Genomic DNA, 27,918 nt, shown 5'->3' with positions numbered 1-27,918 from the left:
CAATCAGATTTGTTCTATCCATAAAACATCTACCTCCTCATTTTGTGTATAAAGTGTTTAGATACTCTGCAGCACTGCTCTAACAATGTAAAAATAAGACTGACTACATAATCCAATCACATCTACTCTGCAATACCAACAAAGATCAATTCATGATCTAAAGCAGTAAAAATGATGATAAAAATAAGTCTTTCCATTTTTAAAAAGCAAAACACCTTAAATTTATCATGTTTTCCATCACATCATAATAATCTTTAAAAAAAGCTGACCAGAAATCACAGGCACTTTAAATGCTGTTTTCCAACAGTCATAAATATTTCATAAACCACTTCAGTAGAAAGAACCACCATTATATAAACATCAACAATAAGGTAAGTTTGCTATCTGTGCTCACTGGCAAAAGGATCAGGACTGGGAAAACAGACATCTTACAGTAGCCAAGTCAATACATCATCTCTCTTCCTCCTATTTCACAATACAGCTTCTTGTTCAGCCCTGCATCCACACTGCAAGCTCCAGACATCCCAAGCTTTATTATATTAGTGCCTCTGTATCACTTCACAATAATATTTTACTTACAAGTGCCTCCTGCAAGAGGTGACCATTTTAAAAAGAGAGGAGATGTAAAGTCTCAGGTTTTTGTGCCACATAATTTTGATTGTTTTTTTAGATGGGAAAAGGAAGAAAAGAGGAGGCAGTTTTGAAACAATTCTCTTGCACCACAGCATTTTCTGATAATTTAATATAGTAGCATGAAAATTATCTGCTCCAAAATACATAACTAGTGCCTAATTTTTGTATGGCACTAGGCAAAGAGAGGAAAAAAGCCAAACAAATTCCTATAGCCAGCAAGCTCTGCTTTCCACCTCCAGTCTGAACCTATGGACTGTTTCTAAACAGCAAAAACAGAATTAACATCAGCAATGCTGCTGGTCAAGGTTCAATCCTACAAACAGGGTCCCCTGGAAAGCTTTGAGGAGCCCAAGAACAGGACAAGGAAGTTTTGTGCTATATGAATAGGAATATATGAATATTCTGCACTCAAGCAGTGTCATTGATACTGCTCTGCTCACTTGGGTGACTTGCCTGCAGACATTCCCACAGGCAGGGAAGCATGCATCCAACATCCCAGAATGAAACTGTTACAGCAGTACTAGCCTCTGCTCCCCCAATCCCTCAAGGGATTGTATTTGGGTGATTTATTACCTTTCATAGCACACAGGAAAAATTAATCTTGCAATTCTTAAGTAAAACTTAAGGACTTCGACTAGAATATTCTATCTAAACCTTGATTCATGAATTCTGAATAATGAAAAAGCCACATACGTTCTTTTGTAGATATTTTCAGTAATTCAAAAGTCCAATGAAAAAAATAAAATTGCTACCATGCTTTAAAAAAATATATAAGAGGTGATTTTCAAGTTCAAACAAAACCTTGTTGCTCTAAAAATTAAATGTCATGTTTTATTATATTATGTTCTATCACATTTTACTTTGACACTGTGCTGTTTCCATTACCAACAATAAAAGTCAAGATGGGCTTTTCAGTGAGTGTATGCAGGGTTGTATGTATGTGATAGCAAGACTCACAGAGGAAAACAAGGACAGCAAAGCCTTACAGAATGTTCTGCTATGCAGATGTGTTAACCTAAAATTAGCAGTTTTGTGATGTTCATGACATTTTCAGTTCAAATCCAAGAGGAAGAACATTTATCCACAGATAGTTGTAACAACAGGAGAAAACAAACTGGATATTTATGACACAAAGCGAGTTTGTGGGTTGTAGTTCTGTCATGTTCAAACAATGGTGCTTTTAAGGAAATTATCATCCTCTGTCTGTGTAACCTCTACCCTTATATGGATTTTACTATTCCTATAAGCAGGAACAGAAAAAGCACTAATCTGAGACTGCTGAAGTGTACAATCCAGCAGACAAACTCACAGCTCCAGAACACTCAACCATACGTGAATGCTATGAATGCTGCAAGAAAAATGTAGACTGCATTAAACAAATGTATTCTCCCATTTCAATCCTGACTTCACAGTTCCCTTTTTGGAACCACATACAAAGACTTAAATGAGAACTCTTAATTAATTTCTGGGATTTAGCCCACTGTGTCTCAGACCTGCTCACCTCCCATCACAAAACACTTCATTCAGAAGCTCTGTATACCCAGCAGCTGACAAATCACTGACTCTTGCCAGTATTCAATGCTGTGTTAGTGGCCTTTAAAAGTAAATCCAGTTAGACTTCAACAAACAACAGTCCTAAGAAAGAAATGTTATTTTAGCCATGAAATCTGACAAACTCACAACTCATTTGGTCTTTATGTCTCTGTACACTGGCATTGTTGAGCTGGGCCAGAGCACACAACTAGTTATCAAATGAAAAGTGTTGGCAACTACCACAGCCTAACACAAACCTTTTGCCTCCAGGAGCCAGTGACAAAACGTTTTAGTCCTTGACTACCACATAAGGTGGACACTGGAATTTTCAAGGAAATGCTCCTCCTTATTGCACAAATAGGTTCTGGACTGCAAGTCTCCAGAAAGAGAAGGGAAGAGGCAGGATAACATCTGAACCACTGTACAGCAGGTGAAAGAATCAAAGATGATGTCACTCATTTCCTCATTGCTGGATATGAAAAGAACAGGCCCTGAACTATGTTCTCCCAGCAAGATGCCAGCACATAGGAAATGGTTTAGCTCAGAGCCTTGAAAGTTTCTCATTTTGGTAGGAGCTATCCATCTCCAATTGTGTTCTGCATTTATTGAAAAGAAAAATTACACTGAAATCTGAGCTCAAAAGGGCTTTGTCACAACCTGTTTTGAAAAAAGATGCCTGACACTATGGAAGGCGTGCACGGAATTTTTGTTCTGTACACAGATACAGAAGTCAGCTAAACAGACCCCTTGGCTTCAGGAGAGGCAGAGATCTCTAAGCAGAGGAACAAGCTGTGCTGCTTGGAAGTAACACAGCAGAAGCACTTGAGAGACACCTGCTGCCCACCGAGAGAATCTGTCCTCTTCACAAACTACATTCAATTATCCTTCAGAGAGATCAGAACAGCATAGTCACTTCCATGTGGGGAAAAGCTGACTACTCATATCAGTAACGCAAGTTTTAACCCCATCTTTAAGAACCTCTCATCCTGCTTTTAAGGACAGCTACCAACCCAAAAGAAGATGTGAAGAATGATTTTTAAATTACAATTATGGACCCAAATATAGACCAGCTCCTCTCAGCCACACCCAAAGGCTGCAGTTTGGCTCAGTACTCAGATTATCGTATTAACCGTGCAGGTGTAGTCCTTGGGGAGCCCTCTAATTTCCCAACCACCCCCTAGCCAAGGAACTGTAGGGCGCTACAAAATACCATTTCAGCAAAAGGTTTCACTTTAGAGAACCGAAAGAAACATTGTGACGATTAGTGATGGCCTCATGTTACAATGTAAGCCCAGGAACTTTTCATGTTTTTACAGTGGATACTTAAGAAACAAACTCCATTTCAAGGTCCTCCTTCACTTTTACTCTATTTCAAGGTCCTCCTTCACTTTTTCTTTTTAATCAAAGTCAAAAATTTTAGATAGCTAATAAGCAGATACATTTGTCTGAGTACTAATGCTCTTAAGAGGCTTGGCACAAGCACAGTATATTTAATTTTTAATTAACTCTCAATCCTGCAAACATTAATTTTTCATTCCATTCGTCAACTTCATCTAGTTCTGTCCAGACAGTTAAGCCACAAGTCCAGAAACCTACAGAAAGACTCATTAAACATCTGCTGAACCTGAAGGAAGGCATCTAATTCTAAACCAATCTCTCAGTTTTTTAACTTTTCAAAATCTATTGCATTCAAAGTCAATTAGCAGTTGAGTCACCTTGTGAAAGCAGTAGCATACTCATTTTCTGAAAAAGTAACAGACATGAAATTGAATGCTGCAGGAGTGACAGAAGAAAACACTTTACCTGAACAGAATGAAACCAAGTGACTCCACAGCTGCCCGCCTCACATCATCATTCACATCACTCACCTACAAAAGGAAAAACAGGACATTCAGAATACAGTTAAAAAACTTGAGGACTCTGCAACATTTCAGGCCAGATGTCAGTTAATCAAGAAGACAGGATTACAGAGAAAGTTAGTTAAAATCATGTTCAGCCGTAGCCCAAACAGCCTCACCTGTGTTTGCACACCAACTGTTAAGATGATCAAAGAACAAACAGAACTCATCCTTTACAGCTTAATTTATTTTTTCTCCATCCCATCATTACACAGACTATTTACTGCAAACCTGTTAGCTGGGTAGTTTAGGTTCATTCTGTCATTTTTAACAGGGTCCTTTTCTGTGATATGAGGTTGAAAGTCTGAAGGTCTACTTACCCTAATGTCAGAAGGCCCTCTTAGCTCTACTCATAATACTATGTAAAGTTTTCATCCTTTCACTATCTCTGATTTGGACCAGAATATTAACACTGCAGACACAAAGCCTGACAAAGTGATTTGCTTGCTTCCTGACTACAAATTTCCTCCTATGTGCTCCTAAGGCCACAGTACTTACAGCCACATGCAGTAGGCGCCTGATAGCCTTGTTGTTCCCTGAGCCACAGTATGCCATAGCCACAGTGTACATGCCAGAACGACGGAGAATTGGATCCTGGAAGAGAAAGCATCAATATTTCACATCCATCTAAACGGTGACTCAGTAATTCTAACTTTAAATCTGTTCCACTCTTGTGTTTTGAATATTCAAAGAGGTCACAGGTCAGCCTTGTTGCTTAACTGTTTATTTGGGACAAGTAACAGGACAATCACCAAAGCAGGGCTGTCATTACCAAGTTCAAGGGGACAGAAAGCCTGCTATGCTGCAGGCTGCCAAAGAGCATAGTGCAGAGGCATCATTAAGCTTTTTACCAGCTATCTGCAATGATCACTACCAGAGCCTTAAGATGACCCACCTACAGTTTCACAAACAGACAGGAAGGTCAGCCATGTAACACAAGAGTCAGGGATTAAGGCACAGCTCAATTTACCTTATCTCTGCAGAGACTCTCAATGAGAGCATCTGCCTCCTCCATCCTCCCATACATGACCAGAGCAATTCCAACCGCGAGGCCTCGCAGGATCTTTTCATGCTGGGTTTCCTGTGCATAGCCAACCATGTCCTCAATAGCCTGGGCATTTTTAGATCCCAGCATAACCAACCCCAGTGCCAGGCCAGCTGCCTCACCTAAAAAGCACAGAAAAGCAGAAAAGTCAACTCTGTTCCCAGAAGTAATAAATACTGTATCTAGAGAATGACAGCAGATGTAGGCCAATAGACCGCTTCTGGACATCACCATGCCAAATAACTCCATTATTCATGGCAAAATGTGTTTGTAACCACAATTTAGTACTTTTCTCTACCAAGTTCAATTATTGCTTCCTTGGGCCAAGAGCTGCTGAGATCACCTTCCTATGAGCCCCACCAATGTAGCAGTAACTCCCACAAGTTTCTCCAAGCCTATCTCTCAGCTCAAAAAAGCACATGGCTCTAAAGATCAGCCACACTAAAGAAAAAGCATATGACAAAGAATTGAACAGAGCAAAAGAAGGGGCTGTTCAAAGATCTAGCATGTCTTATCTTTCCACAGTGCCAGTCATGACAGGATCTCTGAACATTACTGACACATAACTAAAGGACCATAATGATCAGTAAAAGGTCAATGAATAAAACGCAGCTAGAAACAATCTTTGCTGCAAACAGAAAACCTGTGACAAAAAAAAAACAGGTGCCTGATAAGACCTCAGATGGTTATTTGCTTTGAAAGCAGAACATTTACCTGTCACTGCATCATCCTGGTATAGATTTGTTTTCAGCAGATCGTACACATCTTGACGTGCTGTCCCCATGGCAGCCAGCCCCAAGCCCAGGCTGCCACCATGTCGCACAATCTAGAGAAGCATATGCAAGTTCAGTCATAAAACACGGAACAGTATGGCTTCAGCTGAAGTCAACTCTTTCCATCAATATAAACCTGCAACCTTTTAGCCCCAAACCAACCCAAAATGATCTCCTGACCTTCTAGAAATACCACTTTCACAGCCTCAGGCAGCAGGTCCAACAAGAGAGACAGAAAGTAGAAGAGAAAGAATTCAAAAGCCCATAAACAATGAGCAACAGAAGCTTCACACATAGCACAAAACACTTTCTAGTAACTTGAAGATCTTTTTCCCCACTGAGTGATTTATGTAAAACCATAAATCTGTGCCATGTGTAAAAACTGCTGGCTAGTAATACTTTTTAAAAAAAAAGGTAAATCAGGACCCACATAAAAACAGTCTAAATAGTCTTTTATTCTAATAAAGGATACATCTGCAGTTAAGACAAGTGGGATCTGTTTATGGAATTTTTTTAAAAAGTAATCAGATTCCACAAGGAGAAAGAGGGAACATGCTGGTTCGATATACATGTACACTGCACATTCTGTACGATGATCTATTCACAACTTAAAAAGATATTTTTCTTAGAGGTCTACAAACACTAAGTGCAGAACTAAATTCTTATTGTGCAAGATGCATTAAAACTACCGGTCAGCTCAGCAGAAACATTTTGTGGCTTATTTCCTTGACAACTAAGCTGTAAACAATAACAGTGCCTGAATGCTGCAGATCCACTAGCAAAACAAAGCAGGTATAACAAGTAGTAAATATGATGAAGCTACAGTCACTGTCAAGTATGTAAGAATTTCCAAAAAATCTTACCGAAATCTTAAGCAACAGGTTGTTAACCTTTAACCAAACTTTAAGACCTAGAGGAGGTCTAATTACCACCCTGCTCTTAATTACCTCTACCCCTGACTACTAAACCACCCAGCATCCTCCTGCATATTCCCAACAAGACAAAGGCTCTCTGCTGAGCCCAGTACACACATCATTACTGGCATTCTTCAACTGGTTCAGCAAGTAGTCAATGATGTCCCCGCCATGGTTGGCATGGATGAGACCCAAGGCGTAGAGGCCTCCTCCCTCCTGGTAGGCTGACCCTGGAGAGGTGTCCTTGGGCAGGTAGGTTGCCATTAGCTGTAATGCTTCTTTCTCATGACCCTGAATGTCCAGTGTCCAGCAGGAAGGGAGGACAGTGGGAAGCAGAATGTGAAAAAACAACAAATTAATATTTTGACATGTGTAATAGCCATTACTTTCTCCACTAAAATCAATGTTTCAGTGAAGCACATCACCGTTCAAACTTACTGAAAGTTACTACAGTATAGAACTTTGTTATGTCCCAAAATCACTTAAGAAGCACCTGCAATTTTAATACCTAGAAACTATGAAATCTGTTCAACTCACAAAGGAAGAGTTAGAAAAAATACTCTCTTCTTGAATAATGTTAGTCATGCTATCCTAGCACCTTTTTTATTCTCAGCAAAACACACCATAAATTATATTGGATGTCAGACAAAATAATATAAACATAGGTTCTTAGTGCAAAGACACAAAATATGTTATATTTGTGGCAGGTACACTGGAAGGCAGGCACCAATCAGGATCCCCATTTCCACATTTTCAGTATCCACAAGTCAAGCATTTATACTAAGCAGAGGGAAATTAACGCAATGTTACCTTGTGTATAACACCCAAGCTGGCAGTAGCGGTAAACTTAGCCCAATTAGTGGCCCTGGCCAGCCACTCCAAATTGTCTCTAGAAGAGGAAAAGAGAAAGGTTATACAAATTTTTCATACAGTCTTTTCCTAATCCTGCAAGCAGGGTTTAAGAGCACTGAAGACTGCTTTCAAACTAAAAAGCAGCTCCAGAAGGGAAGGTAGCTAACCACATTTCCACTTTACACTTCTCTCCCCTTCATCAGTCCTGATTTTTGCCTGGTTGTAGTCAAGCTTCTAGACATGAGTGATCTCAGTGAAAGATCAAGAACTTATGCAGCCCACCAATTCTCTGGGAGAAACTTTAGCAGAGTTTCTGCAGCTTTCCTTAAGTCCCTCATAAGGTCTGCCCTAGCATTTCCCTTACAAGAGTCATTCAGTACTGTCAGTTTTTATGATGTAAAAAGATCCATCATCTCAGAAACTCTCAAACTGGTAAACAAAGAGAAGAGAAATTCCACATCTTCACCCTACAAACTGCTCATATAGGCAGCAGTCAAACAAAGCCAGTTTGCGCGGATAAAGAAAAGGAAACAATTCTCTAAGCACCATTAGTGTTCTGCAGTTACCACTCTGGAAGTATCAAGTTAAGGAGGGCAACAATGTTGTTCAAACACCTCTAAACCACATTGGAAGTTCCTTCCATAGATTTACCTAAGGAACTGGTCACTGGTTGTCCCACAATGCATAAAGGAATTTGCTATAACAGTTGCTGTATGACACACGGAATTCCTCACTGCGTCCTGAAAGAACAAGAACAATCAGTAGCATCACTCAGCAAAAGATCTGCCCAAGGTCGTTTAGCAAGCTTGCCAGTACACTAGAAAAATGGACTGTAATGATCCTCAATTTAAGCAGCAATTTCCTTGTAATCAGCTAATAGATTGCTAATACACTCTAGCATATCCTCAAACCATCTTTCCAATGCAACATGATCCTTTCTGTAAGTTTCTTTCAGAGATGTGATTGCTCCAATTGCCACTTAACTGGAGAACCAGCCCCTCCGCTTCCCAGAACTGAGCACTGCACAGCAAGTGCTGCTGACATTTCCAGGCCATTCCCAGAACTTTACTGCAGAATCACTCCTGAACACTTCATCAGCAGATGGAAAAGATTTTCCAATACATTTGAAGTGTCATCTGAAACAGAGGAACCCACTAACAAGCAACCCCTACTACTTTTACTGATGGTGTGCATCTTATTTCACAAATAATAAACTTCTATAGTTTCTAGTAAGCATTTAAGAGTCTAGTTAACCTGTAAATTTTCATTTTCCCACCCTTGAGTAACACCTTCCAAAAAAAACCCCAGTTACTCCATTCACTAACCCTGTATACATTGCAGTATCTGATTGGTTTTGTCTCCAATATGGAAATATTGGTCTTTTACTACGTACCAGGACTCCCTTGCCAAGCTGAATGTGTGGTCTTACCTAACATCTCAACCAAGATACCAACATACTGTAATCTATAATCCTGGCTGACTCCTCCCTTCCCAGCCAGCACCATTTGCAACGGATCTGACATGGAACTGGAGGGTAAATTTTCCCCATCTTACTGAACAGATGAAAAACAAACACACCCCAAAAAAAAGAAAAAAAAAAAAAAAAAGATGAGTTGCTATAACCAATCAGAAAAAACCTAATTAAAATATCAACATACTAAAAGCAGCATATCATTAAAAACAATAGCAGCATGGTCAAAACCAACACAGGATGAATAAGATAAATGCAAGACAACCGTATTTAACCAAGTCTCTTACCTTTGTGTTTTTGAGGATCATAAGGTCTGTATTGTTGTTTCGTATTAAAAACTGCAGATGTAACTCAATGGCCATTTCCCCACTTAAAATTTTAATCATTTTTGAGATCTGGTCCTTAGGCTCTGGGTTCTTCACATACAAGCAAAAAGGAAAACAAAATTCCATAAGAACCCAACCTTGACTCTGTTAAAATATAATTCATGAGAAGCCACTCTGCTATGCTCCCAACACCACATTCCAAAACCTTTCAGGTTTTAGGACTAAAAAGACTTTGTTTCTGTCCTTGGTGCACAAGGCCAAACCTCCCAGAAATCAAATTTTTTGTGCACAGCAGTGCAGATGGGAGAAGAGACTCTTCAAAAAGAAATGTATTCTTTCATTGAAAGCAAAACCATATGGGTGACATCTGACATTCCGCAACTTGCTGTTTGGCCTTTCAGAGACAGTAAGTCCCCTGCCAGAGGTAAACACTTTTACAAATGAAACCCATATTTCCATGGAAGCTTTCATAGACAGGGCCACAAAATTGCAATACTTTGCATGACCCTGTGCTGAGCTGCAGCATCATTCTTGTGAGCTACAAGCTTTATGTAGAACAACAGATAGTAAAATAGGAAACTAATACATTCATCTTCAAGAGCTCTTTGAGAAAAGTCTCCTTCTTCCTCATGATGGATCAGTTGAAAATAGATCTGCAGAAACTGAAGTTTCTTCTGAGCAGGGTAAAAAGTACAGAGCAGCTCTTTGTCCTGACATTGTTAGCTGGTCACAGATCAGTCAAGCGTGAGTAGTTCAGTCGTTAAACTAATTCCCTCAATTATTTCTTTGTAGTCAGCATTCTGAATTGTGGAAGATTAAGCTAAAGAACATTTCTGACCACACAGACTGTTTTTGTGTACTTGGCACACTTAGCAAAGCCAATGCAGCAGAAACTGATTCAAGACACCTTTCCTCTACAAAAGCACTGGGGGCAAGGGGTTTTTTTTTGCTGGGGCAAGAAACTCAACACCTTTTGTTTTCCTTGTGAAATACAATTTGAAGAAAACACTTCTGTTTCCCTTAATTAATTTCTAAGTGATCTGCAAGGATCTTTTAAAGATTCCAAGTTTTGTTTGGAAACATTTACCATGAGGAAAAAGAAGAAAAACAAAAACCAACTTGTCTTGGGTTTTACCTTCCTCTCTGGTAGCACTTCTTGTCTTCAGCATTGGAAGTGTCAAAACTGCACTAACTATTCTACATGCTGAAATGCAACTGTATGTGCATGTTAGAAGTGAACTCACTTTCTCAATGCTTGGGAAAATAAACTAAACAAAAAGATTCCAACCAACTGGCCCAGCAACACAGCACCACGTAGGCCTGAGGTAACTTTATGCCTTCATGGAAAATAAACTATGTTACATCAGCATCCCCTCCTGCCATTCCTGCAGAACAGCATCAGTTCTATCCAACCTGAACTACAGTTGGATTTTTGAAAGAGAAGAAAAAAATGCATCAAGCTAATTTGCTCCCTAAGGTTCTCAGAAGCAGTTAACTTTCAGGCCCTTTCTTTTGGGAAGAGTTAATTGTTTCAATATCAAAAAGCAAACACATGAGCCAAATTCTTCTGCCTCCTTTTTCAGAACTCAGTAATTCCTACTCAATTCTGACCATTTCCCACTCTCACACAGCTTTCAGTATCTGAACTGCTGGACATTAAGTCAGATATTTAGCCCTCAGAGATCATCTGTCACCTTGTCTCCAAGCAAGACAGAAAAGGAATTCCATTCTTTATTAGCCAAACCAATTTAGAAATCCTAGACATCCAAAGAGAACATGTAAGAAAAACTAAGTAACGTCTGCTTCAGAAATAGCACTCACAATTTCTGCAGACCTCCCTGCTGCACAAGTGCTTCCTGATTTCTCTTCTGCTTCCATAGCATCACTGAAATAAAATTAAAATAAAAAATGCATCACTTGCAACAAGTTAAGAACTGTAATTATGGCTGAACATTGTCCTGAAGAAGTAGCCTGGGATTTGGAGATGACGATTGGAAAAGAGGACTTTGATAGAACAAGGGCTAACTATCTGGATCTTACTGCTGAGTAGAAAACTCCCCCTCCACTCTACTTCAAGACAAAGGCCTGGAAAACTCTACTCTCTTATTCCATCTACAGAAACAACAAAAATAAAGATGCTTGTAGGGAATGAACAGACACAGGTGAGAAAACAAGTCACAAACAAGGTATCAAGGATAATGATATCCTCCCCTAGAAGCCTTGTGCTTGTCAGTATTAGCATGGATCCTAGAGTGTTGACATGGAAATGAAACATATTAAGCTGCTGTGAGCACCTTGTTCTAGTGCTTTACAGGCTGGCAAAAATTATTCTGTTTCCTTTTATTTCATTGGAAATGAAGAGCGAAAGAGGAAAATACTTTGCTATGCCTGTGTTACTGATTCAGAAGTATTTATACTCAGCTCCACAGCTGGATAAACCCTTATATTCAACCAGCCTGAATCCAGGTGGGATTCTCCACTACACACTATCAAAAGAGTGCAGGGAGCGGGTTGTGCACAGACATGAGAGCTCTGATGAAAGTACCAGTAAGCATTCTATGGTGATTACAGAGCAGATGGAGAACAAACTTCATCCATGCTGCTCCTGAGCCAGGCAGCAACCTTAGCATAGATTGGCCAATTCTCCGGTAAGTCATTAAAAGAATAAATAAAGATGATGGAATGGTTAATGCCAACTTAGATTTTTTTTTAGCAGCAGCTTCCTGCAGTTACAATCTGTGATACTGATCACTGAACATGTTTTTAAAAACTCAAAGTAGATTTGAAGTAGCTCTTCTGAACTGCAAGTACAAAAGGGTCTGTTGACACCATAGTATCATCTGAGCTCACTCTTCCCACAAGCTGTCATGTGAAACCAAACTTGCACATAGCTGTGATGAGCTTTTTCCCTGAACTCCCCCCTTCCTTAGCTCTGCAAGTTGCTGTCAAGACCACAGAGAATCAGCATTCCAAAGCAATTCATGCCATGGACTAATGAATTACTGTTCATTAGCTGAGCCCCGGTATAACTGCTCTGTGCTTATCTCAACTGCAAAGAAAAATCCCTTTAAAAACCAGTAGAATACACAATTTTGTTTTGAGTAAATAGCATGTCCTGCCTGTTACTTAAATAAAGGGGAGTAACTTGATAGCTTGTAAAAAGCATCCATACATGGAATATGAGGTGCCCTTAGAGCAGGACTGGAGCCAAAGAACTCCATCACCTCTCAAGTTAATCTCCCCACCTGTCTTTCTCCGATCCAGGGACAGTGCCAGTGTTGGTGGACCCAGGCACAGAGGCAATGGGAGTTCCAACTGTGCGGAGATTCTGGATGACAGAAGACAGGAACTGCTGGCTCGCACTTTCATACAGGTCAAAGCAAATTTGGTAGGCCATGAGAAGGTTATCATCCTTCACCAATTTTTCCAAGATGTCACTCACAGCCTGTGGGTCATCCAGAAATATCAGGCACTGAGCAGAAGAAAGGGAAGAACAGGGGGGAAAAAAAAAGAAGAAAACGTTAGATACTTCAGAATGAGAAAGGAACACTACCCAAGGCCACACTCCAATGCCCTCATCTGCTGCTTCCACAGAACACCCCCTTCAAAAAAAGAAAACTTTCCTCTCTTTCATTGAAGACAATAGAAAACTCAGAAAAGTTTTCATAGAAAAACAAGACTTGTCCTACTAGACACAGAAATTTCAAAAGCATATTGAAGAAGCACCAGTCATTCTGTAGCAATGCCTCAGTTGAAATGAAACAGGCATAACACTGAGTCACGTGTACGTGACATACCAAGACTGGCAAAGATCTGAGAACATCTGAGTAACTTCACAACTGGTTCTCTAAACACTTTCAGACAATGGCTTACCGAAAAAAAAAAAAAGCACTGGAAATGTTCTTGTGAGGAACAAACAAAATTCCAAGCTGTGAACCTACCATCTGATACTCCCTACATAGGCTTAAAATATTCTGTCAGAGTTGTCTGTGTCCTCAAACTGCCTTTGAACGGATTTCTTTCTCTATAAATTGACCAAATATGCAATCTTTACATCTCTTTTTCAAGTTGGTCTCACTCTGATATATGTTGGAAGCACGCAACCAGGAAAAGATATTTCATTTAACTGAACAAAAGACAGAGAACAGGTAGATGTCACGCCAAATATACCTAAAGAAGAGTAACTTTTTATTATCTTTAAACATGACTTTGAAAAGTTTACCTGGCACACATTGATGAAGTCTGGTTTCTCCAGATTCATATAGATTTTAACTAGAACTCTCAAAACTTTATTACGAAACTGTTTATTCTGCATCAAAGACATACAGAGCTTCAAGCTGTAGGCCAGCATCCCAGGAACATCATTCTGAAATAAAATTCAGCAATATCAAATGTGGGTTTAGACTGACAAACAGGATTTAGGGTAGCTTTATTTTCCTCTCTTTTTCTATTTTAAAAAGCAGACCAAACACGCATATAAATCTTCACAGTTTCCTTTCCTATTTTCAAAAAAGCTTATATACAAGCATATTGCAGTTCAAAGAAAAAACACTACCAAAATCATGCAGGACCAGTATTTACTTTGGAAGTTAAAGCATGCAAAATATTAACTTAAAGGTACAATACCTATCTACCCTTCACCCTTCTTGTTCAAACAATCAGTTTTAAATGCAGTGAAACTCACTGCACTAACATAAAATGTCAGCAAAACAAACCATGCCCCAAGAAAAGATCAAGCCTGAGAAACTGATGTGGTTAGTATATCTCAGAAAGGTAATTCAGAATGAGAGATTTATAATTAGCAAGTTATTAAATGCATAGGACAACAAAGAGGAAAAAAAAAAGCAAGATGGATGCCTTATGATTATCACTCATACACAGAAATGGGAGACATCCAAACATATATAAAAGCTGTAAACTAAAAGCAGTAAAATTTTAAGAATTCAAGCTATGTGTCTGGCATATGATTGTGATACTGCAGCATAACAAGATTGCACACAACTGCTGAGCTGCCACAAATGACTACAGGCCTGCTTCTTACTGCTACTAACAGTAACATGACTTACCTTAAACCCTCAGTGGAAGATTTTAAAGCTAAAGTGCACCACCTTGGAGTCAGGGCAGGCCACAGTCACTGAAAATTAGAGCAGCTCACCCACCTACTGGAGCTTTTTCTTTTGCTTGTCATTAATAAATCACCCAACCCTAAGGATCCCTTCCCACAGTGAATTACAGCAGATGAAAGGCACAACTAAATAAAAGAGCTGTTCTTACATTATGCCAGTATTGTATCTCTGCCAGTAGCTGACAGTGAATACCTTAAGAAGAGGGCACATAGCCAAGCTTCCTGGAAATGTTTTCCCATAAACTTGTAGCTCAAAGATTTCCTAAAGGTAGGGGGGATCTTCCTATACTTGATAGTCCTGAGTGGTTCTCCTTTCCATGAACATACTGAACACCCCTGAGTTTTATCTTTTGTTCTGTTCATATAAAACAGGGCAAGTTCCACAGCAACATGGATCTTGCACTTGACTTCTGGATCCATACCTGGAAAAGCCTATCTACAGGCACCTCCTGTCTCTTGCACATACCGACTCAAGGATGGTTTTCTCAAAGATGTCCAGCCTGCGTGTCTCCAGAGCGATGCCAATGGCCTGCTTGTACTTGTGGTCATCCAAGCACCGCTGGAACATTTTATTCACTATCCCTTCTAGCCTCTCATCCACGGGTTTCTTCTCCCCTTCTGGCAGCTCTGCATTCTCCACACACTGCTTGGTGTAGTGGTCGATACATTTTGCTGAAGAGATAACGAACAAATATGGGGGGAAAAGTCAAGTTCTCAGCATGTGTGTGAACATGTTCTACCACCAAGTATGGGATGGGAAATTACACATTTGTGTAGTCATATACAGATAATAGTGGAAAATACTATCATCTCCTAACAAACTCTGATTTTAGTGCTGAAATCAGGTAGGTATTTTAAAAATAAATCAAGGATACGATCTTTGTTCAAGCATCATGTTAAATAAATGAGAAAACAGCAGTAGGAGACTTCCTAGCTCCACTGCAAACACCAGCTGGGGAGACTGAAAGCCAGCCCAACTCCATCATATCCTGTACAAAACAAGTGACTCCAGCAGATGAAATTTTTTAAAAGGCATTCAAATGATACCTGCAGTCAACTGCTGACTTGCCATCTTGTTGTGGGTGTATAAACACAACTGTCCCTCTAAATTAGGTGTGCAGCTACACTTACCAGTCAATTATTCCCAAAGTCATGCTGAAATTGATAATAACATCAGCATACAAATGAGGCAAAGGACAATAAACAACCAAAGCAATTTTCTTATTAGGAATTCACTATATGATAAGGATTAAAAATAGGAAAAAACTTCCAAAACTCCAAAGTCAGTTTCATTACAGAATCACAAAATATAAGGAAGTACAAATAAACTAGGTAAAATTAGCTGCAGCATTGGTTTAAATTAACACAAAGACAGCAAGAAGAATACAGAGAAAAAAGCTAAACCAAGTAAAATTTCGAAGTTACAACAGCTTTGACAACACCAGAGCTTTTCCTTTGCAGCAACAGTTCTTTACCAATGATGGTCTCCACATATTCCGAGTTGTCGTTGACATTGAAGAGGTCACCAGCTCCCAGGGCATAGTTCAGGGATTCCTCAAAGGCTCCCAGGTGATAAAAAACTTTAGAAGCAACCAGTGCAGCAAACTGGCGGCTCCGAAAACCTTCATCTTCATAGAGAACTTCACTGCAGAGGAGAGAGAGAAGAGCATCAGCTCTGTGTGCTCACATCTCTTTAAGGCCACATGACTCAAGTACAAGCTTGACTGAACTTGCATCTTTGGGACCACAGCTCCAACCCCACATCCACACACATTAAAGCTTTCTAGGAAATATGGAGCTACATGCTGTATTAGCCATTGTCAAAAAACCAGAACTACATCCACTTCATATCTCATGTTCTTTTAAAGCAGTATTAAGTGTCTTCTCTTACATTTTGTCCACTGACTCAGAGATTTCTGCCCAGAAGTCATTGACAACAGCATTCAACTTGTGAAGAGCAAACTCCTACCAAAAAAAAAAAAAAGTTATATTATATTAAAAATGCATTTACCACCTTTCCCCAGTAAAAATTAAGTACATTCTAGGATGAATACCATAAACACTAACTCATTTCCACAGCAAATTCTATTTTAAAATATCTTTGCAAGCATTCATTAATATTTGCAAGTCTTTTGCAAATAAAGAGTTATTCATTTCACAGGTAAGACAATTCTAGCATTCATTTCCATGGCCTGCCTCTGATGAAAGACTGGCTGACGTGTCTGATAAGTTAAATTGTGACTACCTTTGTGCAGCACATGGAATCAAGCTGTGGCCTACAGCAGCCAGCTCTTTTTATCTATATGGACACAGTACTTCAGATGATAAACAAACTACAATCAGCCCATTTGTAATCCATTCGCAGCAAAATCAGGGATCATTCAGATCCATCACTACCTATGTTTGCATCCAAGAAAAACAGTTAAGAAATTGCAAATATTGTAAAGTGCATGTTCCATCAACACACTACCACTCTGAGTGTTGGTGTTCTGTGGATTCATACTCTCTGTGCACTGGAAAGTTCTGTTGTTGTTGTTTTCTTCTTCTCATACTATTACTGTGATTTTTTTTCCAAGTGAAAACTGTAACTGTGATTTTGTTCTATTATTCTAAAACCTTAAACTATTAATTAAATTATTCTAAAAACCTGAGCTGTTCTTCAGCTTTGAATTTTACATATTCAAAATGCAGTCCCTGGAACAATTTTAAGTAACAAGGCCCCACTAACACTAGAGAGATAGGAGCTTTCATGAACAGAGATTTTTGCATTTGAAACTCCTGTTTGATCCATGCTCAAAACAACATTTGCAATATTTTATTATAATATAATAAATATATAAAATAATGTGTATAATATATAATAATTATAATATTAGAAATTATAATAATTTATAATATTTATTTAAACCTTTTATTTTAACTTTCAGGCTAGATACAATCTGGTGTCCACCTGTCGCTGTTCAACCATAAATTACTGAGATCTGTTCCTTTTTGATTTTAAGCTCTCCACATAATGCATTTGCTGTTATTTGCTCTCAGATATTAGAGCTTACCTTGAGCTGGGGCTCTTCTTCATCCAAAAGAGAGATAATTCCAGCTGCAAAACAAAATCATAGTTACTTTCAGTTTCTCTGTATCAAAAGTAACCTTGTCATTTAGTTCAAAACCAAGAGAACAGGAAAGAAGGCTGTCTCTGGAATGCTGATTTTAAACCTTCAGTATAAAACTTCAAAGATCAGCTTCAAGTTTGTATTAAATATAATGTAAAATAGTTCAGAATTTATAACTGAAAAGGTACGTTATTTATAAAAGATGATCCTTCCTAGGGGAAAATAAAGAATTTTTCCATGCCAAGGACACTGGCCTCACGGATAAGAGGAGATGTACCTCACAGCTTTATGCTTCTGACTGCTGATCCTGTCCCAGAACATTCGTACAGTTACAGAAATACTGTTTAACTGACATGACTGAGAGGTTCACAGGAGCTTAATCTGAAGACCAGGGATAGGTGGCTTCATTGCAGACTGCAAAGATGCGACGGAAAGGTTTGGAATATGATCTGATCAAAGTCCCACACAATTCACTGCTTTCATTTTTAATCTGTTGTACAGCTTGACAACTTCTTTAAATCTGAAAACACACATGAAACTGGAAAGGCCAGCAAGCCTTTGGAGGGCTGAACTAGGCTTCCAAAAGATCTTCATAAATCTAAAAGGAGCATGTGCAGGGCCAAAACAAAATGTACAAATATAGAATCTGAACAGTACAGAGGATTAAGATGAAATATGATCAATATCATTTGGCTGCAGTGGGAGGCAGAGAACCCAAACCTCACACAGAAGTGCAAGGGAGAGCAGTTCTTGGCAGATGGATAAGACACCTTCCCTACCCTTGGCACCTACTGGCCAGAGCCCAGTGCTGGGCACCACATTTCAGTCATGAGCAAAACAGGGTGTTTGGAGCTGGCCAGTAAGAACAGGGAGCTCTGGCAGTCAGCTCCTGAAGGGTGGCTGGAGGCTTGTAACTGGTTGGTCTACAGACACCTGGGAAGGGTGCAGAGTTCAGGGCAGCTGCCAGGAGGAAGGGAATAATCCGATCTTTGTGTCAGATGTTAATAGGAACAGTAACACCAAACTTTAGTGAAGCCTCAAAGAATGAGCTTTGATTTTTAAAAGTTTTCTCACAAGAACACATTTAATCCTTTGCCTAATGAAGTTGCAGAACCTCCTTTATAAGGTATTGTTTTTAAAACCAGCTTAGACACACATCCACCAGTAACAGGAATTGAAGGAACACCAATGTGGCTCTTAGGCAAAGAAGGCAGATTCAGCAGCTGTCCCACTTCCAGCTCTTTCCAGCTGTTTCCTGTATCTCTGCACCAAATGTTTACTTTGAGGTTTTTTTTGTTTGTTTGTTCTAAAGAAGTTCCTGCATTTACCTGATCTATCAGGAGAATGCAATTTCACTCCTACACATCACCTACATACCTCCTCCCACATACCATTTTTGCATTTTTTAGATGCCTCTAAAATTAATTGCTACATTTTCTCAATTAAGATAAAGACTCAAACAAAGCAAAGGGTTCAGGAAGAGAAAACTACCTGGACATTGTCACTCACTGCAGTGCTTCTCTCGCCAAGCCACAATCAGCCACATCTTAATTTCTGGCCTGAGTATTACTCATCGTACTTTCCATATTTTTTTACACCATCAGGTTCCCAATAGATGCACAAACATCGCGCAACATCTAACTCCTCACACGCTTCATTATCCCGCACTCCTCAGACCGACGTTTCCACTGCAAGGCATTTGCGTTTCTGAACTCCAAACTCCTTCCTCTTTCACCTCTCAAGTCCCTGCTGCACCTGCCGAGCGCCCTCCGGTTTTACACCGAAAATGCGCCGCTCACTTGGAGCAGCTGAACCCTCTCGCTCCCACCGCGGGACCCCCGCGCCCCGGCCCGGGACCCGCAAAGCCACCGGAGCCCTCCTCAGACATCGGCAGGAGACGGACACGGCACCGGGCTTCAAGAGCCGGGCACCGGGGTGGCCTCTCTCTGCCGTCCGGGGGTGACCGGGGCGGGGGAGCCCCGTGACGGGCGGCCCCGCGGAGCCGCGGCGGTGCTCAGTCACGGCCCTGACTCAGCGAAACCCCGGCGGGCAACGCCGCCCCGCGCCGCTGCCTCACCGGCCGAGGTGATCATGATGCCGCCCGGCTGCCCTCGGAGGGGAGGTCGGGGAGGTCCGAAGGGTCCGGGGGGGTCGGGTCGGGTCCGGTCCGGCCCAACCGCGGTTCCGCCGCCGCCGCCGCTGCCCGGCCCGGAAGTGGCGCCAAGGGCCTCTTCCGGCGGCTCCGGAAAGGTGCCCGTGTGATCGCCTGCGCGGGACGGCGGAGAAACAGGCAGGCAGCAGCGGGGCAGCTCTGCCGCCGGGGGCCTTGTCCCGTCCTGGGCCCCTCACGGACCCCCCCGGGCCTCTCGGGGCTCCCCCACATCCCTCACGGGCTCCTCACGGGCTCCTCACGGCCTCCCGCGCCGGCAAACCGCCCACACCACTGCCTGGGCGAGCGGGGCCGGTTCCCCACGAGTGACCCAGCCGGTGCCCGCGTTTGTTCCGTGCCCAGAGAGGCGGCTGCTTCCCCCGGCAGGACAGGCCGCCAGCGTGTCCCATGACAGTGCAAGGATCGGCGATTTTATGCCATGGGTGTACCACCTCTTGCCGGCCGCTTCTGCGGCGCAAGACAGATGGGATACCCAGGCTGGTGGATTTGCACCCGGGAAAGTCCAGCTCAGGAGCAACGATGCTACACAAGAGACCAAAGTGCCCAGACCTCGGCAGCATCGATTCCTCCTTGTTACTACTGAATAGGAAGAAATACCCTGTGAAGGGCTTTAATTCCTTGAGGATGCATAATGGTATGAGTTAGTGAAAGTTATTAATGAAAGTTATTAATGAAAACTTGTCAAACCTCTACCCACAATGCCAAGAGGGGCTGCTCCACTCTTGGACAACTGGGAAGATCTCCAGCCTTCTCCATTGCTCCAGCTGGGCTACACTCAGCTCTGCTGATCTTCTTCGTACCAGACACTGGGGTCTCTTCCATTCCATCCCAATATCCAGTTTTTTCAAGCCATGATAAATATGAGTTAAGCTATGCATAATGCTACTTTAAGGATAACAGCATGGCAAACAAATAAGCACATTCCAATTTGGAAATTAAATGTCTTTATAAAACAAGCATGTAATAGTGCCCTTAAATTATTCAATCAATTAAACATGTAAAACTATCTGCTTACACCTCCAAGTGCACAGATAGTGAAAACAGAAAAGGAAAAAAAAAAAAAGTAATTCAAGTCACTTTTATTCCTCAGTCAAAGAAAAACAATACTTTTGGTCAAATGTATCCTTGCTTGCACCTCCTAAAGCCTGGGCAGTTGCACCAGTCTCTTGCAATGGTTTTATTGGCTCTTCCAAGCACCAATAAAGCAGGAAAACAAGGCAGCAGAATCGGTCTGACAGGGAGGCCAGCCCCAGCAACCTCAGCAGGGAACTTTGTTCAGAATTAGAAAACATTTCTCATTCTTCAAACAGGTGTCTGCATTTCAGACTCAAAGTCCCAGTGTCATTTTGCCCAGGAGTGGGGTACATCCCCGAAGGGCTTCTCTGAAGCCCAGTGTCCAGCAGCAGCTCCAGGTGCCCCAGGGCAGCAGGGCACAGCAGGGAATGGCTCTCTGGCACAGACCCCAGGGACTGGTGGAAGCTACACAAGACCCTGATGAGTTCAGCCAAGCAGCTTTTCCCTGGAGCTGTGTGTCCTTGAAGGAGAGGGCCTGCACCAGCTCCTCCTCCCACTGCTCCAAATCCACTGGGCAGATCTGGGATGTGGACTGTGTTGGATGCCCAGCAGCTCTAGGTGCCTGTGCCTCCAGCAGTTTCTTCGCAGTTTCCGTTGGGGGAAAGGCTGGCCAGAGCCACTTCTTCCTCAGGGTCCTGCAGGTCACCTGCAGGGAGAAGAAAGAGGTCAAGGCACACCTGAACGGAAAACCCCTCCTCCCGGAAAATGCAACTTAAGATAAAAAGAAAGCATGGGCTGAATCAATTGATATCTACTCACAACCTAAGCACAGCTGATTTTTTTTCAAAACTGATTTTCATTTTGTTTTACAAACTCAACATTGCTTCAGCAAATAGAGCAAAGGAGTGCAGGGCCCAGGTCCTGGCCTCCTGAAGTCTCAGCAATCTCAAAACAAGTTGCATGGCCACAGGGTATTGCCTGCCTGGCACTGACAGCAAGATCAGGCACTTCAGTTTTCTGACCATGGAGAGTGGGTCTCACAATCTTGTATGTCTCATAGCTGCATAAATTGGGCATTGATTTCAGCCCTTAAAAATATCCTTTAAAATCTGTTCAGCCCTGAAGTGGTCAGGCAGTTGGACTAGATGATTATTGTAGGTTCCTTTCAAGTGAAAATATAACATTCTATTCTATTCTATTCTATTCTATTCTATTCTATTCTATTCTATTCTATTCTATTCTATTCTATTCTATTCTATTCTATTCTATTCTATTCTATTCTATTCTATTCTTTTTACAGTGAAGGAGCTTTCCCTCCTCTTTGTGCTTCATAGTGCAATCTGGATCTCTACACCACACACCTTGTAGCTTCCTGCATGAGGCACTCCTGCAAAAAGAAAATCACTGCTGGGAAGTGCAAGCCAAAGTGCCAACCATGCACAAAGGCTGAATGCTATGCTATGTGTTACCTGAACAATTTCCTTTAAATTGGGGACCCCACAGCTGACTGCCCTCTTCTCCCTTCTCTCTGCCAGACACAAAAGCAAATGGTTTGGAAACACTCCTTGCACCCATTTGCAGAAAACATCACATATTATCAGGGTGCTTCCAATTCATTGCTTAGACAGAGAGTAGTTCTGCTTCCAGAATGTCTATTCAAACAAAATGCAGCTGAGTTCAGCAGTGCTTCCAGGGTTGTATTTGGGCACAAGATTCAGCAGGATTTTGTTTAGACAAGCAAAAGGTCACAAAACAAGGAGATGGCAACAAAGCAGACACATGGTGGTCGTCTTCAGGTTTGGGCTAAACCACAGCCAGGGAAGCAAGGTCAACTGCAGAGCTGGAAATAGCTGGAAAAGGCTACCAGCAAGGGGTTTGGGCACCAGAAACACCAGGGAATCATGAGGAACTTCTGACAATCACAGCAGAGTACAAGGGAGGGAGCTGGGCATACCTTCATGAATATTGTTTTCAGCTTTTGCTTCATAATCTTTTCTCCAGCTCCTCTGGTTCCAAGAAATGCACTTCAAGAAGGATGGGAGCCTCCACCTCTCCCTGTCTTTCGTGTCTTCTGTATAAACCAGAGAAGATAAGTTCAGGCTGGTAGCAGGTCAGCCCTGCTGCTTCTTCACCTCTCCCTCCATGAGCCTTGCAACAAAACCAGGTCCTAGCAACAACACCAGGCTCCACAAAGCCCACCACTGGAAAGCACAGAGCAACTCCTGGAAATTCTTATTTTTGGCTGAAACCTCTCTGCTATCCTGGAAATTTGTCCCTGGTGTCAGTTTCTACTTTTCCACCTCGCTGCCAAAACCAACCTGGATGTGGCAGCCGAGAGTGAGCAAGAAACCTGGCAGGAGCTCAACTGGCACACATGGCGAGGCTGGGGACTGACACAGAGAATTCCCACAGAAGGAAGTTTTCCTTTTGCATTGTCACACATCAACCTGTTTACTGCTCCCTGCTTTATTAAGCAATTCCTCCCTCCCATGGAGACCTGCTGGATGTGCTGTCTTGCAGCAGCACACTGAAAATTGCAGCTGTAACTGCTGGCAAATTGCAGAGAACATGTGGTCAATGTATAGTAATTATTCTAGAAGACAATGAAGTTACTACAGACTTTCAAGCCATTTTAGTAAAACATTACCGCAGCCTGTAAAATACTACAGCAGCATATTTTATATGGTCTCCAGCAGCAGCAGTTCAACATCCCCACTGAAATATCATCTAGCCTTTCACCTCCTAACCAGATAACAAATGATAAACCACTTCAGCGTCATTCAGTTTACCGAGCTATTGCAACACTAAAGGGCTCAGTGTCTTTCTGGCAGTCAACAAACCAAAACTCCAGTGCACTGCCTGGGTGCGCTGCCTGGAGCGTTCAACTACTCTTTGGAGGCACAGCTACGCTTGGGATCCCCTCTGTCCAGGTGGAGATTTTGGAAGGCAAAGCTCACAGAAGCATGGAAAGAAGTTGTCCCTGCCTAAGGTTGAATTCTGAAGGTGATGAGTGTCCTCATTACACACACAGGTCCTGGAACACTTACATGACTCAGAGCACCAGGCAAAGCATCAGAAGTGAATGAGCACACACAATCAGGCTGTAATACCCGATCCAGCTCCTCCTGCTCCTCATTCTCCACAGCCAGCCACAAAAATACATAGACTGAGCCAAGCACCAGCAAAGTGCCAAGGCAGAAATATGTATGCAGGGATGCTTTTCTGCCTCTTCAGCTGCTGTCCTACCAGACTGCTGCAACCAGAACTGGAGGATTCACTGATGTCTGGGAGCACACCAGAAATTCTTGCAGCAGGAACAATGTGAGGAAGATAAAAGCATGTGAAAGGAGAGAAGCTGGAAAGAGGACTGTGTGTGCCGTAATAGAGAGGTGGCAGAAGACAGCCCTGTGCCCTCATAACCAGTCACCTCAAAGCTCCTCAACATTCAGATACAGGATTCTGGGCTGAGCTGATGGAAAGAGGCACCTGAACAATCATCCCCATGTCCCAAGGATCCCAGGAGACTCTGTCAACCTTGTGGTGCTGAAGGCAAGTACCAGTATTGCCACATCTCTGTAGCTCATGTATCCATGAGCTACTCTGGTGTTTCCCAAACTGCTGGGAAGTTGGTCTGCCCTGTCTGCCAGGTCTGGGAACCTCACCAGAAAGAGGCAGACCCCACTGGAAAGTCTCTGATCCCACCAGCATGAAAGAGATTTCATTGGGGAAATGCAGATGGGATTGTGCATGTGTAAAGATCCCATCAGCACAGAGTGTTACAATCCCCATGAGAAAAGCCAGATTCCATTGGGTGGGGAGAGGATAGCATCAGGAATGGTCAGATCCTAATGGGAAAAGCCTGACCCAATTGCCGGGGAGATCCCATGAGGAGAGAACAGAAGCCATTAGGATGGGGTAGATTCCACTAAGAAGGGGAAGATCCCACAGGAAAATGGAGCAAATCCCACTAAAAACCGGGCTCCGGGTGAGGGAGGGAGGAAGGAGATCCCCGACCCAGGTACCTGCGGGGTGCTGCAGGGCGGCCCGCAGGGCGCGGCAGGCGGCGGCTCGGCAGTCGCCGGGGCTGCCCGGGCTGTACCGGGCCGCCTGCACAGTACCGGGCGCCGGGAAATGCCGCCGGAGCGCCGCGTCCAGCACCGCCGCGTCCTCTCCGTCCCCTCCGGGCAGCAGGACGCCCACGACGGCGGGCGGCGGCCCCGCGGGCAGGCGGCCGCGCACGTCCCGCACCACCTCCCGCAGGCGGGTACGCGCCCCGCGGCCCCGCGCCGCCCCGCCGCCGCACAGCACCAGCAGCAGCCGCGCTGCCAGCGCCCGCCGCCCGCTGCCCGCGGCCCGCCGCGCCCGGCACCCCGGCACCGGCCCCGGGCACGGTGCGTGCCGCGCCTCGTCGCCCAGGAGGTCGCGGGCGAAGGCGGCCAGCGCGGGCGCCGCCGGGGCCCCCTCCACCACCTCGGCCACCAGCAGTACTGCTCGCCGGCCGCCCGCCCGCTCCACCAGCGTCCGCAGCTCCTGCACGTCCGCCGCCGCCATCCCTCTCCGTGCTCCCTGTCCGGCCCGCACCCGCATGTTCCCCGGCTCCGGCTCCGCACCGCCCACTGGCCCGCACCCGCCCCGCCACTCGGCACCAGCCCGGGGCACCAGCAACACCCTGGGGCAGCGGAGCGAGAGTGTCAAGGATCCCTCCCCCCGCTTCCAGCCCCGTCCCGGGACCCGCACAACCCCGCGGTGAACAGCCTCTGCCTGATGCCGGGTGGGCACAACAGAGAGGGTAGTAAAGAGTCTGCCACACGATCAGACTCAGAGCTCTCGCACACGCTGGTCTTGTTCCCAATGAGGAGCTGATAAATTTCAGGCAAAAAACTGCACTGTGGAAGGGTTCAGAAGGTGAGAGGGGGATGAGGAGAGGCCGTAGTGGCTGCAAAGTGGGACACACACGAGGTTATGATAAAGGAGCAGCTGATCATGCATCCATTCCCAAGGTGTCCCCTATGGTGTGGCATCTCAAACTCCTGAGCAGCAACAGAGTGGTCTCTCTGGCATCGTGTGCAGTATGTTGTTGCACAGCCTGGCCAGGCTATAGCCACCTCTGAAGACAATTCCACTTTGGGAAACAATTCCACCCTCAAAGGACATACCCACCCCACTGGTCAGAAGCACACAGCTGAGCTGCAGCCCTCATACCACATGCTGCATCTCTGAGTCCCTTCTCAAGCCAGTCCCCTTTGACTTCCCCTCTGTCACCTCCATGCAAAACACAGTCCACAGTCACAGGCCCATGAGCATCAACATCACAACATCCCATCAAACCACAAATGTTTCCAGGAATAAGTACAGAGCTTTAATCAGGGCTTCAGTGCTGGCACTTGTTACGCATATCTCTTCCAGCCGACAGTGAATGAAAGCCACTGTGCCCAGTCCTGACACTTGCATGGGGAAGTTCCAATCCATTACATGTGTTCCCCTATGCCATATCACAGGCTCCTCCAAACCAGTAACATCTTATCACAAGAGCCTGGGAAGGGATAAACAGCTCAAAGGTGTAAACAGCTGGAGTCACCTTGGCCAATTGCTCTCTGAGGATTTTTGGAGCCAAACCATCTCTTGTGGGTTGGGTAGAGTCTCTGAGTGTACTGGGGGTGAAAGCAGAACTAAAATCCACATGCCTGGATCAGCAATTCCCAATGTGTATTTGGGTACACTCATGCCACAAATGTGGCTGAGCTGTCATGCGGGCTGCCTGCCCATACTCATGGTCATCTGTCCCCAGAGCCCAGCAGATCACCAGCCACAGCAGAAGGGATGTGCCACAGGCTGATCCTCATGCACAACAGCCGTGTGGCGGCTCAGGAAAGTCACAGTATGGCACCAATTTTAATCCAAGGAAAATATGCCCCCAGTGTAGCAGGCATAGCAAACACTGCCTTGGGCTAGCATTGTGGATGAGGGCTTCAAGAGAGTCTTTCTGCCCTGGGTCTTAGGAAAAGTAATTTAGTCATGGACAAGTGCTGATAAGCAAACGGGACAAGGCAAAAAGAGGAAGGTAAAACAGAAAGATTAGGCTCCTCTTCCAAAGATTAAGGTCTGCAAGAGCCAATGCTCCCATGCCCCCATGCTAGTGTGGTAGCCCTGAGAGTAACTGTCAACATGGGAGGGCTAGAAAGTCAGACAATTCAGCAGCCAGGTCTGACCTTAGTGTTGCCCAGATTTTGTATTTACAAGAATTTTTTTTTTGTCTGTTCAGAATACTGTTCATGGTCCAAAAAGCCCATGGTATGGACAAAAGCCCAGGGTATAATCAGCATCATTAGTTGTGTCAGCAGCAAGAGGGGGCAGGTCCCCAGAAATCCTCATTTCTCTGGGAAACTTCCACGAGATCCATAGAGTGTTTAAACTCCTCATGAGCTGCCAACACAGCCTGTGGCCTGGTGGTACTGGTTAAAGCCTGACTGATGTGCAGACCATTATAGCATGGCTCTCACAGAGCTCTTCTAGAGCAGCACTGTGCCAGTGATTTGCCTCGAGATGCCAAGATGCCTCAGGCATTGGGAAGTTGACTTTCTAGCTAGCAATTCCCCAGATTCATAATTCTTGCAGAGAAGGTATTGAAAAAATTGGAGTTTTCTTCCTAACTCAAGTACACCACTGGCTACTTCTCTGCAGTGGGCTCAATGTTCAAACTGCCAGCACAGCCACTAAAAACTTATATTTGGGACCACATAGAGCTGTTCTTCATGGCCACTGCAATTCTTTAGTTTGAGTACAAATGTAACACTGCCAGCAGAGGCTGTCTGGAAAGGTGAATGTCACCCACAATACCCAAACAACCTTGTTTACATTTCTTTACTCATTAACAGGGGTAAGATCTAACGCACACAGCTCCCTTTGTGTTATTTAAAGAGGTACAACTCAAAGAGTTGAGAGGCAGTCATGAGCTCAGCAGAATTTGTAGCACCCCACAAAATGTCTTCAGAGCCCTGTCAGGAATCTGAGCAAAAACACAGATGTATTTAAAAGACTTGGCACTCCATCAAAC

At 43.5% G+C, this 27,918-nt stretch overlaps 2 protein-coding genes across 2 annotated transcripts in view; both read right to left on the bottom strand.

Moving 5' to 3' along the window:
• PSMD1 (proteasome 26S subunit, non-ATPase 1) overlaps positions 1 to 19,914 on the bottom strand; it is a 65,774-nt gene extending 45,860 nt beyond the window's left edge. Inside the window, exons 1-16 of the mRNA XM_058843470.1 lie at positions 19,758 to 19,914; positions 17,624 to 17,667; positions 16,462 to 16,535; positions 16,046 to 16,215; positions 15,037 to 15,242; positions 13,668 to 13,811; positions 12,691 to 12,917; positions 11,267 to 11,330; positions 9,407 to 9,535; positions 8,300 to 8,388; positions 7,607 to 7,685; positions 6,914 to 7,087; positions 5,824 to 5,935; positions 5,035 to 5,231; positions 4,563 to 4,658; positions 3,970 to 4,034 (exon numbers count right to left, since the gene is read on the bottom strand). Of these exons, the coding sequence (XP_058699453.1) occupies positions 3,970 to 4,034; positions 4,563 to 4,658; positions 5,035 to 5,231; positions 5,824 to 5,935; positions 6,914 to 7,087; positions 7,607 to 7,685; positions 8,300 to 8,388; positions 9,407 to 9,535; positions 11,267 to 11,330; positions 12,691 to 12,917; positions 13,668 to 13,811; positions 15,037 to 15,242; positions 16,046 to 16,215; positions 16,462 to 16,535; positions 17,624 to 17,667; positions 19,758 to 19,773 (1,886 nt within the window). The 5' untranslated portion in view covers positions 19,774 to 19,914. The remainder of the gene's footprint in view (positions 1 to 3,969; positions 4,035 to 4,562; positions 4,659 to 5,034; positions 5,232 to 5,823; positions 5,936 to 6,913; positions 7,088 to 7,606; positions 7,686 to 8,299; positions 8,389 to 9,406; positions 9,536 to 11,266; positions 11,331 to 12,690; positions 12,918 to 13,667; positions 13,812 to 15,036; positions 15,243 to 16,045; positions 16,216 to 16,461; positions 16,536 to 17,623; positions 17,668 to 19,757) is intronic.
• A 999-nt stretch (positions 19,915 to 20,913) lies between these two features.
• C8H2orf72 (chromosome 8 C2orf72 homolog) lies at positions 20,914 to 25,439 on the bottom strand. Its single transcript, XM_058843536.1, has 3 exons — positions 24,887 to 25,439; positions 22,819 to 22,935; positions 20,914 to 21,570 (listed from the first exon to the last, which is right to left on the bottom strand). The coding sequence occupies exons 1-3, from the start codon at positions 25,413 to 25,415 to the stop codon at positions 21,479 to 21,481; spliced, it is 738 nt and encodes a 245-aa protein (XP_058699519.1). The 5' UTR covers positions 25,416 to 25,439; the 3' UTR covers positions 20,914 to 21,478.
• Positions 25,440 to 27,918: the final 2,479 nt, after the last annotated feature.

This window comes from Poecile atricapillus, chromosome 8 (genome assembly GCF_030490865.1).
Source record: "Poecile atricapillus isolate bPoeAtr1 chromosome 8, bPoeAtr1.hap1, whole genome shotgun sequence".
In the NCBI taxonomy this organism is placed as follows: Eukaryota; Metazoa; Chordata; class Aves; order Passeriformes; family Paridae; genus Poecile; species Poecile atricapillus.
This window is presented reverse-complemented; position numbering and strand designations above follow the sequence as displayed.